General features: G+C 40.7%; 1 protein-coding gene across 12 annotated transcripts; it reads right to left on the bottom strand.

Moving 5' to 3' along the window:
• Positions 1-3,287: 3,287 nt before the first annotated feature.
• Positions 3,288-14,487, bottom strand: RCAN3 (RCAN family member 3). Of its 12 annotated transcripts, none has more exons than XM_063355910.1 (7): positions 14,236-14,487; positions 13,679-13,860; positions 11,006-11,049; positions 8,801-9,043; positions 6,859-7,032; positions 6,118-6,289; positions 3,288-5,504 (listed from the first exon to the last, which is right to left on the bottom strand). In XM_063355910.1, exons 4-7 carry the CDS (start codon positions 8,993-8,995, stop codon positions 5,296-5,298), a joined length of 750 nt encoding a protein of 249 aa, XP_063211980.1. In that variant the 5' UTR covers positions 8,996-9,043; positions 11,006-11,049; positions 13,679-13,860; positions 14,236-14,487; the 3' UTR covers positions 3,288-5,295. The 12 variants fall into 12 exon arrangements, with proteins under 12 accessions (XP_063211980.1, XP_063211981.1, XP_063211988.1 ...); XM_063355911.1 differs by lacking the exon at positions 13,679-13,860 and adding an exon at positions 10,617-10,694; XM_063355918.1 differs by lacking the exons at positions 13,679-13,860; positions 14,236-14,487 and adding exons at positions 10,617-10,694; positions 13,921-13,941.
• Positions 14,488-15,075: the final 588 nt, after the last annotated feature.

Genomic DNA, 15,075 nt, shown 5'->3' with positions numbered 1-15,075 from the left:
AGTAAAACACCCTCAGAATTTCTGTATGAAATATCATCTACATTAGAAAATAAATATCAAGGGTCCCACTGGAATGGAATGGCACACAGCAAAACAAACTAGAACAAGCCCAGTGTAATTGTTTCCAGGCATCACCATGTGCTAAGTACCCTTTCAACTATTAAAAAAGCCACCTTAATTTATTAAGTGCCATCTCTGCTACAGTGCTTGAGAAGGGGTGTGAACATCTACAATGAAGCCAAGTAAAAGCTCAATAAAAGCAAATGCGTCCCCTAAAAGCTTGTATGGCAAAAGAGAGGGAGGGTGTGACTTTCCCAAGCGCTTGCTTAGGACCTCAACAGGTCCTAAATTTATAGCTCTTATACTGTTAGCTGTAGCCACACACTGGGCTTATACCTTGTTACGTACAAAACTCCACTTTCAACATCACTTAGTCAGTTTGCAGGTCATCAGACGCCTATCCTGATCGTACCCTGTTAGCAGTGCTACTGGAGAACCAAACGAGTTATTGGGATGCTCCAGAAAAATCCTCATGAAGTCAATGAATGCCGAAGGACATAACTCTTAATTAGAAACTGCAGGTCAAATTCCCAATTTGCCTGCAATTAGAAGGGTAGATAGCAGAGCAAATATACTGGGACTGTCCCAGCAAGAAAAAAGAAGAAACATATTACAACAGATGTCACAACCGACTACAAATTCATTGAATCTAGAATTGTATTATGAAACCAGGATCTTAGTACTGTACATGTACCCACAGTCACAAAAAGAATTACCAGCCATACTTGCAAGGGATGGGACTGAACCAGAGAGATGAACTGACCTGTCCCCGCAGAAGTGCGCATCTAAGCCTGGCTGCCCTAATCCCTGCTTGCTGTGCCACGTTGCTCAAACAGGAACACGGTCATTGGCTATAGAGTCAGAAAGGATGCAGAATTAGTTATTTTTATATTTTATGTAACACAGCAAAACAAGAGATTGCCATAAATATCTTTCCCACTGCCTCACCCTATGCTGACATCTGGGTTTCCGCTGATACTATAGTTGGAATATGTTCGCTTCACCAAGGAAATCAAACATTCCCTTCTGCAAGCCTCAACATGCCAGCGTGCTAAAATGCAAGAGACATTGCTCAGAAGAGGATTTGAACACATTAACATTTAAAATACGTGTTTTCTAGTGTGACTTCGCACAAATACAATTTAAAGATAAAATACATGAACAGTGAAGGCACAAGACACCACCTGTCTCTCCGTTAAGGTGGGTACCACGATCCCGACACAATGTCTCTAGCCCGGATCTTTAGGTGAAGGGTATGGTGACATTTAAACAGAGGTTGTACAAGCCTTCCTCGAGCTGTAGGATTGATGTTCGGAGACAACTCACTCAGATTTCAGCTCGGTCAACAGCTACAGGAGAAAAAGTATTTAATCTTGCTCAGCAGAAAGGTAAACAGCTGCCCAAGCACACGCTCCTCCCAGGTGTCGAGGACCACGGTTCCTCCCCCTGAATTCGGCGTCACCATCCAGCTCCATCGACGGCTCTCCGCACCTCCGGCTGACCCTCACGCCTGCAGAATGGAGAAGTCCCAGAATGATGGATTGCAGGTGCCGTGTAAGCCCACAGAGGAACAAAGACTCACAGAGCCAGCCAGGTGTGTGCCTCCCCTTTGGTTCGGTAAAGGAAATACTTCAGCATTTTTCTCCGAGGGAATGAGGCTTGGCCGCGGTCTCTTTCCACATTAAAAGCACACCGGACCGTGAACCCCTCCTAGCAAGTTTTACACATTAAGCGGAACAATTAAACCAAACCCAGTAAGTGTAAGACTCGTAAGACAATCTTCTGTTCTGGGCTAAAACCGATCAGTAATGCAAAACCAGACAAAAATGGAAATATAACCTTTCAAGGAATAAATTAAGCAAGAGATATTTTATGCATGAGGTCTTTCTGGGGGGAAGCAGTTCAATTACAAGGCAGAAATAAAATGAGCAGCAGTAATCACAAGATTGCAAAAACAGGGCCCGTTCTTAGCTATTATAAAATAAAAACAAAGCACCTCCGGCAACTTTTTCTCCAGAACACACAGGCAGACTGCCCAAAGAAAAGACCGTACATTTTTTCAGCTGCTTCTCAAGAAGAATGCTTTAAAGGAATTTGGGATATTTATTTATACAAAGCACAAGCTCAGAAAGGGCTGAGTTGGTGCCTCTGTGCAAGGCTACTTCTAAAAATAGCACTTCGGTTAATAGCAGGTCAGTGATCAGGAGAAACAGGTTCTGATGGTCATTACTGAATCGTCACGCGGAGTACATAAAGCAAACTTGAATGTCATTCATTTTACAAGGAAGGCTCTGTGACCCGGGAGGTTATGGACAGAGTGAAAGTGGAATAGAATCACTTTTGATATTGATCGATGGCTGAATTCAAGTTTCCTTTCTGTACAGCCTCTGCTTTGCCTCCTCCTCGCCCACCCACATCAGCCTTTGCCAGCAGCCAGGCACCTCATTCCCTCCAGCTCCGGTGAAGCGCTGCCTTCGACGCCACCTCCAGGGCAGACACTGCTCTAGACAAAGTCTCCCATTATATTTGCACTGTCACAGAAACGAGGAGCGGCTCCCCATCCAGTAAAGGAATGTGATTTTGTAGCATTTTTAATATAATTCAATTGTACGGCACCAATGAGCACTGGGAGAAGGGCACACAGCTTCCCTCTGCTGGCTAACACAAAAAACTGCCGAAATCTGCCTCCGTGAAAGAAAGTGGAACCTGGTGGCAAAAGCACGTGCAGTGCAACAAGCTGATGTTTTACAATTTTGTTGATTGATGCGTGCACATTTTATATAAAGTCTGACCATTTCCTTCCTGTGAAAATGGGTCTTTGGAGATTTTTGAAAACAAGTAATTATTTATCTTTATTACAATAAAAACTTACAGAGCTCAGTACTGCAGCCCAAACTGGACATTCTCCCCCACAATAGGCTAAGCAGGTGTCAAACTTCATTCAAACCATTAAAAATTCATGCGAGGGAAACATCCAAACAGAACTCTGCTGTGACAGGCACCCCAAACCACCACAAAAACCCTCTCAGTCCCTCCTTCAGCCCAGCAATTCCCAGGATTTTTCTACTGAAATCCCTAACTTCTTCAGCACTATTCTTCCGACAATTTGCTTATGGAAAACCGTAAGCTCTCTTGACTGTTCACGCAAATGCACAAGCACACAATACCACTAGAAAACTTATATATTAAACTTGGGCCGACAGAGAATACAGTTAAAAACCCACATGTGAATGGCACTGCATTGTTTTTATTTTAAGTGTCTTTACACAATGAAAAGATGTTGGAATGCAAGTTGTTATACATTTTGCACAAGATACACTGACAACATTACTTGCTTGATTTGTGTTATAAAACTGTTTCTGAAGGGTTTCCACTTATTCCTACTTACAGCAACTTCTACAATGGGGTAGAAATTAGACAATTAACAAAATATAAACACCACAGAGAATCCAAAACGGACTTCTGGCATTTTAAAAATATACAAGCCTGATGGACAATACAAGTTTTTTGTTGTTTGTTGTTGTTTTTTTTTTTCTTTTTAGTAACATGGAACAGTGAGACAGAGAAGTCAGACTTTGACTTATTTTAATACCTGAAGAGATACATAAACATCATGCCTGTTGAGGCAAGATGAACAAACTCCATTTTCCTACCTTTTTAATATGTACTATTCCTGCCTCTGGAACAAGGACCTGCCTGCAGGATCCCATTTTGCAACTTGAAGCTGGTGGCAGGAAGGGATCACAAGCTGGCACAATACAGAGTTGAAAACTACCATGCCCATGCAAATTCATTACCATTACTTTTTCTCTCTGCTGTCAATCAAGTGAAAACACTTTTGAAAATTCAATAAGCACATCATGTACGACTGAAACACATTAAAATGAATTTGAAAAAGGCCAATTTCTGAATGATTTATATATATGAACATCAGCAGCCTGGTTTGTTCACAAATAATTTTATTAAATAGAAAAAAGAAGAATCTGTCTAGACTAAAAAAGGTTGTTTATAAAATAGCATAAAAGCATAGGAGCATGTGTCATTATACTGAGGCATATTTTCCTCCTACTAAAACCCTTAACACAAGATCACAAAATTAAGTATCTGTATGTTAAAAGATGCATCCTGGTCTCCAAAGTAGCAGATGCTCTATCAGACAGACAGGATGCCACACCGAAGAAGTCTAAATGAAAAACAGCAAACAAGAGCTGAAACTGCATAAACCAGCTAAGCCAGGCAACTGATTGTCTTAAAAAAAATATGAAACAGACTGGAGAAGTTTAGGAGCACAAGTTAAAAATTAACCCTAGATGTTTTATCTCCTAATATAACTTAGTCATAACATAACAGTCACTGAATTCATTTATAAACGTAGGCCATGTCTAGGACTGTAGAGGAACAAATGCTACCTTATTTTCAGAGAGGATCAGAGACAACACATTCAATAGCTGAATCCATATTTCACTTTACATATCGTAATTCACTCCTAATTAGGTGTCAGTGCAAACCATTGTACCTATCAGCCTTCCATCGCAGATAGCAGCAGCAGTTGTGCCGGCGACAGACCGGGAGTCTGTCTTCTCAGCGGTCTGTGGCTCCTCCTCCTGTATTCTTCTCTGCGTAGTTAGCAAAACTACTTGAATTTAGTTCCATACGTGTATTTGTGCCTCATGTCAAATCAAAAACACATACTTAGTATTTCAGAGAAATGCAAAGATTAATCTTCACCTCAGAAGATTACTAGCTGGGAAGGAATTTTAGCATAAAGAATACATTTCACTTACATTTAACACTATATTAACTGGAAGCTGTTGTACCAGTATAGATCAGCTTTTAATTGCTATACAATGAACTTTCTTGACTCCAATTGTGACAGTAAGTAAGATATTATTTCAGCACTTGGTACATCACACTGTACAATATAAGGAAAAGGGTAGCATCCTAAAAAAAAAAATCCAACCAAAAACAGAAGAAAAAAAAAAAAAAACAAACAAAAACCACAATCAGACTTCCTATTTTTCACTACTTCAAGTGAGGTGGATTTGCTACACTTGGGGGACTAGTCCCTAAAATTAAAGTGCTTTTCAGAGCATTGGCATCCAAAATCTTGAACATGAGAGACAACTACAAGTAAAATCTGTTGTTGCTATACGTAACATATAGCAGCAGTACAGACATCAACACATGTACTCATTAAGTGTTTTATTTTTGATACTATCTTGAGCATCACACAATTTAACAGTGCATAGTACCCCCTACCTCCAGTGTACAATCAAATGCTTTAGATTCATTCAGTATTGTTGCAGGTGGTTCTGGACGCCTTGTCTGCATGATCTTCTGTTTGGGATTTTTTATTTCATCTTCCTCTTCTGTCTCACTTTCACAGACATGAACAACGACACTAGGAGTTGATTCTGTTCCTGCATGAAGCTCATACTTTTCCCCTGAAGAGCAGCAAATAAAATTCATGCTAAGAACAGCCCCAAGGTAAAGCATTAAGCCACTTTATCTCAAAACTCCTTAGTATCTGCAGTAACACAACTAAATATTCATTTATTCCCATCTGTCCCAGTTTCAGTTGGGAAAGAGTTAATTTTCTTTCTAGTGATTGCTGTGAAAGGAATGTCAATATTACCTACTGGGTTTAGGTGTTTCTAAGGGATATTTACACTATTCAAGGACTTTTTTTTCCAGTTTCCCATAGAAGAATAGACAGAACAATGGAATGAAATATTCCATACCATAGATGTCATGCTCAGTATATAAATGGGGGTTAGCTGAGGGGCAGGAGTCCACTTCTTGTTTCTTATTTAATACTGAGACTATGACAAAATTCAATAAATGGATGTGATGTGGCTAGTACCACACAATCCAGTTCTGTGCTATACTTTCAATCAATTAATGAATTAAGTAAAAAAACATGATGAAGCATTTTATTCAAGTAAGAAACATCACAGAAGACAGACTCAATTTCTTTTCACAGAAAAAGTAGATAAATTCCCGCGATAACTATTTTTGAGGTTAAGTAACACAACAAAGGCAGGTAAATATTCCTACCTGGTCCCAGCTTGGAGACAGCACAAAGCAAGTCATAGTTTATCAGGGGAGTTGCATCTTCACTCTGTTTCCATCCAACTGGTGGAGATGCAGGTGGTGATATCAGGAACTGTTTAACAGGTTGTGGAGGAAGGAGGTAGGACTTGTCGCCTATTTCACTTGATACATGCATCTGAAGACAAAAGACAGGAAATACAGAACAAGATGACAAATATTAATTCTCTTTTTATTTAGTCTACTTCCCCATCATGCATGCCCATTCTCTGTAGTAGCAATGCCTAATTCAGCCTAGCTTTAAAAATAAGTAACATAGCTTTTGTCATTCCTTGGTGTAACACCTTGGAGAAATGCTGCAGGTAAGAAACTGGCCTCTATAAGTGCTGACAACGTAGTTGTATGGCACATGCAACAAGAAGAATATGCCTGTAAAGCACGTATTATAAAGAGATCTTTGGACCCACTTATTTTCTTTCTGCACGTTTCTGTTTACGTATGGGGGAAGGTGGTTTGTGTCACTACACAGTGGCTGTTACATACCAATTGCAACCCTGTAAGCTCAAGCTGAAAAGCAAAACTGTCCCCTAAAGCATGAATTTCTCAATGAGAGAACGTGTACATCTCAGCGTAGAAGAATGAGATTGAAGGTAACTTCCGATATTTACCACAAATGAAACTCATGGGCAAACATGGAATAAAGAAGAAACCGGGACACATGTACAACATCTTAGTGTCCCATAATACCTGTGCAAAGTACAGCTTCAGCTTTTTTCCATTGAAGTCCGTTTCATGCAGTTCTATCCGTGCTCTTGCTGCTGCCTCCGGATTGCTGAAGTTTATCCTTACTCTTCTAAAGCTTTTAAACAACTGGAATGTAACTTGGCTATCGTAGACTGTGAAAAGTGCTTCAAATCTTTCCTAGAGATGAAGTAAAAAGATTCTCCAAACACAAAATGAACATTTTCACTCAATGAAAACACATTTCCCTTTTACTTTCCTCTCCCAAATCCCATTCATTTCCTTAATGGCCTAAATCTGCACATTCCATACTTCCCTCAGTTACCCCGACTTGTAAATCTGTATTCAGTGTAGCACTTCTTTGTCTCACTATTTAAATTTTAATTCCAAGAGTGCGTTGATGTGAACAAGCCTGTAGAACTCTTAATACATAAGCTGCCACCTAGCGACAGTTACTCAAAAGTGCACGTCGACAAAAATGGTGGTACTTGCACATGACTTTCAGCCAAGCATCTCCAAATACACTATGTAAATCAGTTAACTTTTATATTAGATAAACTGAAGTACTGTACTGAGTGCGTAAGGAAAACGTCAAAATCCTCAGGGTGAATGAATAAGACTACTTTGGAAGAGATAAAAATCTATTCTTACTAAACAACACTCATTCACAAAAATAATCTACATATAATCTAGAAAGGGAGACATAATCTTGCATTTTTTAATAAGATGACATACGATTTACGTAGTCTTATGCATTGCCTGTTTTTTTTTCCAGTAAAAACAGCATTAATATACAATGCTAGAAATTAACTCTTCTACTGATATGCAGAGGCTAGCAACAACTCATGCCCTTTGAAGAAAAACATTTGACATCAGGCATAGAAATAATGGCTAAGGGACTGTATCTCATTCTCTCTATAAAACACGGGAAAGAAAAAAATAAAGCATCGCATCTGAAAATAAGCCACTAAAGACTCAACAGCCTTTTCTGGTACCCTTCTTTCGTACCCATAGGAACACAATTACAACAAACTACAAGAGCAACAGCTCTTGTTATGCAATATCCTCCTCCCTACCCAAAAAGGGATCCGTAAGCTGCTCTACAAACTGTTCATGTCTCACCATGTGCACGTTCTCAGTTCTCAACTGATCACTGTTCCTTTTATTTTGAATGTGCTATGTCCATTTGTTAGGAGCACTGGCTTAGGAATTCAGCTCACGGTAAGTACTCGAAAGATTGACTTAAATATAAGCACACAATTGAGCAGCATTTCCTACCTGTGGACACCACACCCTTCCCTCAGATGTTGAAGACTTTTCAGCAAAACTGTAGGCTTTCTAAGTACTTTTGTAAACTGAAACTGAGGAAGCCACAGATCAAAGCTTTCATATCAGCCCCTCTATTTTCCCACACTCATGTAGTGTACATAATTATTCCTGATGCTCTTGTAAGCAAAGGGAAAGTACAGATTTGACTGAATACAAATGTTAGCAAGCCAGAGAAGATTTCGTTTATTATAAGGTCTTTATAAGCCACTTTCAACGTGCTCAAATCATAACACACATCCTACAAATTTATAATACTCTTTTAACAGAATCCTTGCCTTGAAATAAAACATTTAAATTTGCTTTCAGATTTTATTTAAATCTGCCCTTGGATTTCGTATGTTGGATAAAGAGGGGAAAAAAAAAATCAGAAGAGCTTTTCATGGTAGAAGCACTGTATATCCATTAACAATTTCAAATGCCAGAAAAGTGTAGTATTTTTTACTCTTTGGTAACTGTACTCATTCCGATCTGACCTTAGCAGGTAAATGCTTTGGGTTGTTTTCCCCCCCTCCCCCCAATTATAATATGCAGTAATACACTGAAAATCCAGCCAAAAACATTCAATAGCTGTACCATTACTTACAAAATTATACCCCAAATATGCCTGTCTCTACTTTACCTTTTCTTCCTGTACCTCAAACACAGCTTCATGAACACTGCAAGCAAAGAGTGAGGTAGGCAAGTCACTTAAATCCATCATCTCTTCCAAATCATCTTCATTTTCTCCAAAAATCATCTGTTCTTCCTCTTCTTGGTCACTGCTGTAGAGGTCTGACTGGCTGTCGCTCCAGGACTTCATAGTATCTCTGAGCATCGTTCACCCAAAGCAGCTCTACTTTATGTTCCAGTTTCTAGTAGGGGTCTGTCATTCCGAAAAGAAAACCAAACAAAACAGAATGTGAAGATACCACATCTTCTTGCTTTGACTCTTCTTTAAGGCAAATCATTTTACAAAAAATAGAAATCAATATGAAACTCGTTCTCATCCACAAAACAGAAGCGCCATACCCCATTTCTGTAAATGGGATAAGACACTGCTGTTCAATCTATCAAAAAGAAGTCACTCTGTCAAGTAAATGAAATTTCTCCTCCCTTTACTCTGACATAAATCAAGAATTACAGTATTGTTCTAGAAGCTTTTCTCCATGACACACTTTCCAGTTAATAGCAATTTTGTATTTAATAACTTAAAAGCACTTCCCAAGTAATCAGAGTAGTCTTCTGATATTTGAAGACATATCTTTCTTTCATCGATGGGAACACATGCATACAGCAAAGTTAAAGCATCTGTCCAAAGCCTCTCCAAGCCAGTGGCAGATACAGGAACAAAATCCAAGATCTCCTAATGTGAGGACATTTCCTTCTCCTAAGCACTGGAGAATACCTTTCCCATAGGTAAGAGTATCTATGGCCTTGAGTAAACACATTAAGGAAGGAAAAAAAAAAAGTGCAAACAAACAAGAGACTAAATAAAAGACTTCAGGTAACAAACTAGTTTTTACACAATAAAAAAGAAATTTAGTAGAGCATACTTTGCCACCTACTGCTGCAAAAATCATGAGGAGGTTATTGCACTACTGCATATTCTAATGTAAATGATAGAAAACACATAACTGTACTATATCTAGATTCGGAGGCGTTGTTAATTTGTGACCAAACACTAAAAGAAAGGTAAGTAAATATATTATGTTTCATTGACAATGATCTCATTTGAATATTTGCTTAACTAGCTTATTCTTTCAAGCAATCACTGAGAAATGCCATCAGCTGAAACCAATATGCATAAAAAAAATTCATAATAAATCCATGCTCACTCGTGGCAAAATATTTAAGACTAGTTTTCTAATTAACAACACCCTAACACTCTCAACACTTTGTACTTAAGGAGAAATAGCACATGAAAATGAGAAATAAGGATTTAATACCTATTTTAAGTATTTACAAACTGCTTACGAGACACACACACAAGGTGTGATGCCACATTAAATGAGTTAAATCAATGTAACCTCGGTGCGAACACATAAAAGCTGTCTGAAGCACATAACCGCACACATAACTGCACCAGTTCACTGTCACACCTTTAGTCAAACCATTACAGTCATGCACAGACCTGGCTAAATTTTCCCAACACAGCAAATTCCAAAATTTTCACAGGAAATGCTCCTGAGCATCACAGAAAGGATGTAAATGCAAGAAAACATGTAGTCGGTAGAAACCTAGTATTTTGTGCTCACTGATTCATGCAAAAAGGAAAAGAAAATACGCCAACACAGTAAAAACAAAAGCCACCATCTGGCTTGGCAGCACAGAGTCCAAGAGAGTTCTGGGCTAATCAATCCAACATGCAACAGGATACAGGCACCTACAGTCAAGCCAAGCTACGTGCAGACAGAATTGAGAGCAACAAGCAAGCCTTGTCCTGGTTTTGGTCCTACCTCCCCAAGCTTCCTCGTCAGAGGGGAGTACAGATCACAATAAGAAACATCTAACCCACACATCACTGCTCCAAAAACCTGCTTTTCAGACAAATCAAAGAATGAGGAGACTTGCAAACAAGGCAAGAGAGAAAAACTGGCACAGAAAAAGGAGAGTTTGGAAAAGCTGGCATGTAAATTCAAAGACTTAACAGTGAATAAGACAGGAAGTAAAGTAACATACAGATCAACATGAAATTTGGTCAAACTGGCCACATTATTAAGATCTTTAAAAAGTTCAGGCCCTGTGAGCCTCACACACTACAAAATGAAGTCAACAAAGCAGCCTGGAGGGAGGCAAAAGCATCAAGAAAATAAGATTAATGGAGTACACAATTACTGTGACTTACACTGTGCCTGCAGTAGTAGTACTCTTCTCTTCATTCTGTTAGTACTGTGGAATCAGACATCACAATTAAAATGAGAGAGAATTTAGTCCACAGATTATCAACTGAATCCATTACTCCTTTAAAGTTGTTGTCATCTATTATGTCATTTAAGGAGCTGCAATCTGCAGATTACGAACACTAAACACTACAGTGGCAACAGACATGTTCCTCCAATTGGTATGTTAGTAGAATTCCTGGCCAATATTCTGTACAATGAGACTTTGTATAGGCTCCTTGATTAGAAACAATCTTTTACACACCAATGAGACAAGCATGCAAATATCTGCAATTGTTAAAAAGAGCAATACAAGACTTTATCTAAAACAGCAACTTAAAGACATAAAGAATGCACTGTGGAAAAAAAAAAAATCCCAGTTTTTAATTCTTTTGCCAAATTTGGTTAAAGGAATTCAGAGAATTAAAATTAAGTTCAAAGTTCCAGCATGCGGAAGTTCTAAAACTCTGAAATTGTTGGTTTGTATTTTGAAAAAAGACATCCATGTTATTTCCATGTCTGATTGTTATAAAAGAATATGGCAATTTCGTAAGTTAAAAGGTGACAACATACAGAAGATGGAGTAAAAGGCAAGAATGACAGCCAGGTAAACAATACAATTAAGGAAGTCTTTGCCAAATCAACTTGGGAATTGGAGAGGGATCAATAACAAACAACTGAAATGTTTGCAAACAAATACCAGGAGCTCAGGTATCACAGAATACCACGCACACTGTAAGAGAGGATGGAAAGAAAAAAGAAAAGGAAAAACCCAACAAAAAAGCCACAAGACCTAGCTTCTTTTACAATTTAATTTATATAACATTAAATTATTTGAGTAACCTATGAAGGAGGCAGAGATAAAGTGATGGCTACAAGGTCACTATGATTTTCACCATGCATGAACTGGTCAACAATAAGAGAAAATGTCTAGTTAGCATCTAAACATTAAAGAAATTAAACCTGGAGTTCCTACATCTTTAGTCCTCTGTCTCCCGATTCATTTCATCCAGTTCCATGTGAAACAGGCAATCAACAGCTACCGTTATCTGCATATTCCCACCACCTTCAAAATGCACACAAAACAAACTACCAAGGCAGGACTGCTCAGAAACAGAGCTGAGCTGACAGCCCTGGTGATCCTGCACTGTAGGCCTGCCTTCTGCTCACCACAAAAGATCTTCCCTGCAAACGCTTTACAGTATAAATACCGTTGATAAGAGGAAAATACTGCTTTTTGCTCAACAGCAATTTGTGGTATTATGAGACACATCAAATTCTGCACAGGCATGCATTACTGCACAGAGGAGATCCTCTTCAGATTTGTAAAGAAGAATGGTAAAGGAAAACACACAAACCTGTCTAGGCACACTATATCCAGCTTTGCACGCAGCAAACAGCCTCACCGGCTTCAAGTTTCATTATATGCACATTCATCATGTTGTAGCATTTAAATACAGCAACAAAACATTTTACTGCTAGATATTTTCTGCTCCGTAAAAAGGCAGCAGTGTCTCAAATGACGTGTGTAAACAAAACTGGAGAGCTGGGGCAGTTTAAACAGCCCCACTGCCATGAAGCAGATGACATTTGTTTTCCCAACTACCAACAAAAATTGAATTACCAGAAATCATCTTGTTCCTTTAGAGAACAAGAGTAGAAACTTGTACACTATTAAGCTGCAGAAGACAATGCAGTTACTCCCTTGAATTCCTGCAAACAGTCTGCAGGGAAAGTGATTTAATAGAAGCAACCTTAGTCAAAGTTAAGAAAATATTTCAGGAACAAGATGAACAGTTCTCTGTAATTTACAGTACAGCATTTCTTGCCAGTATAAAAACAAAATCTGAAAAGCTTCTGTAGAGAGCGCTGAACTAGAAAAGCTACTTCAATTACGTTTGGGTTTTTTTAAAAAAAAATAAGAATACATCACAGTGGTAAATTTTTTAATTGTACGCCTACATAATTAATTCTAGGGGTTTTTTTCACACAATACTTGTTTTTCCTGACTTCACCCAGATGAGTATCAAAAATCCATGGTTACTGAGAAATGCAAAAATATGCAATAGCTTCCCTGAAATGAGGATGAGACAGGTAAGACCGATGTACGAACGTTAATTAAGAAGCAGCGCTGGAAACAGTACTGCGAGAAGTGATATTTTAACAGACTAGGCAGAACTATATTATTGGGCAATTATCAGAAAGCAAATCGGAAGAAGAAATACCCCGAGTTTGGTAGGTGTGCACCGATACAATTATCGGATACAACAGCCAAACTGCTCTGCTCTGCTTCACCTTCCCCTATGCAGAAAGGGAATTACTTCACCTACCTCCTTGGAATGTAAGAAGTGCCTATTTATAAGACAGGCTGATATAAATGAAAATATACAAATGCTATTTATTTATTTCAACCAGCTAATTCTCACTGCAATAAACAATTTAGAATCATAAGCAAAATCATTGTGTAGACAACTGACAATACTTGTTAGCAAGCTATCTTTTTTTGTATTTTAGATTAAATGGCCTTACACAGCAGGACTAAAAACATTCCAAGCCACTAGGATAAGACCTTTTACTAAGTCTCTTGTTCTTCTAAGAATTAATACCTGCTTATCATTTAAATACCAGGCGACAGGTACCTCCAAAACACTTAAAAGCAGACTCTTCAACTTCATACAAAGCTGTAGATCTTCCGAAATCTAAGCAAACTGTGGAAACGCAGCTTCTGCCCTTGAGAGCAGATGTTCTCCGTCAGAACACCGGTACAGATGGCCCTGGTGTTTCTACCTTTGCATCGCCTGGACCCGCTCCTCAGGCACTGCTGAAACACAAACAGCCCGTTTCCGTTATCGCATCCTTCCCGAAAACCCTGAATACTCACAAAGGCTAGAAACGGCACGGCGATTTCCACACAAACAGCCAAATCTGCTCTGAGGAGTTCACAAAAACTCGGGCTCAACCCTGCAAACCCGCCGAGGGGCTGGGGGACCGGCACCCAAGTTCAGGGTTAACACGGCGTGCGATATACACGAGGCAAAAGAAAAAAACCCCAAAACTACTCTATCTGCCCCAAAGAGCAACTGTTAAAGGAGAAAACAACTTCGCCGCCGACAGCCCGGCTCGGCCAGGCCTCACCGATCCCGCTTCTGAGGCACAGCGAGCCGCCACCGGGCCGGGCCGCGCCGCCTCACCTCACCTCAGCACGGGACTCCAGGCGCAGGACGGCTGAGGGGACGCGGGGGAGCAACAGATGGCTGGCGGCGGGGCGCTGAGGGGACGCGGGGAGCGCGCTCACCGTCTCCTCGGCGGGGATCCCCTCGGCGGCGGCGGGGCCGCGCAGGGAGCGGCGGCGGGAGCGCGCACCGCCCGCCGGTGGCCGTGCGGACCGGGCGGCGGCGGGAGGGCGCCTGCGTGCGCGCCCCCCACATCGCCTCAGGGAGCTGCGGCGCGGGGGGGTCGGTGACCCGGATGGGGGGGGTGTCTGCGCATGCGCCAACCCCGTCCCCTCACGGAGGGCCGCCATCTCCTCTGCGCGTCGCCGTTTCTGCGGTGGGTTTCAGGTGTATTCCGCCCCCCCTCCCCTGCTCTCCCCTCCCCATGGCCGCCGAGGGTCTCCACAGCAAAGGGCACGAAGCGTTTTGGGGAAGCGAACGGTGTTTTACACCTCTATGAGGCGATGGGCCACCACCGTCCTGGCCTGGCCTCGAGGAAAGGCTTTCCTGGGTTCCCTGAGGGAATGACAGAGCTCAGAGAGATAAGAATTGATTTAAAAGCTGCAGATTGCTCTAGGAACTGCCTCTGGAGAAGCAGTTGGCAGCTGAGTTGCTGGCAGAGATGAATATGGAGGATGGAGGCCTCTTACGTGTTTTTAATTAACAGCCTTGAAACACAGCATGAGACCTGAGGGAGGAGGGCCTTGGGGTGGCCCGTCAGGACACTCGCGTGACCTTGAAGGGCAAAGCCAGAGAAGAGGACGTTGGAATGACTCTCAGAGCACAGTACCTGTGCTGTGGCGCTTCATGCTCAGAGTGAGGGT

The sequence above is a fragment of the Chroicocephalus ridibundus genome, chromosome 19, assembly GCF_963924245.1.
Source record: "Chroicocephalus ridibundus chromosome 19, bChrRid1.1, whole genome shotgun sequence".
Lineage (NCBI taxonomy): Eukaryota > Metazoa > Chordata > Aves > Charadriiformes > Laridae > Chroicocephalus > Chroicocephalus ridibundus.
This window is presented reverse-complemented; position numbering and strand designations above follow the sequence as displayed.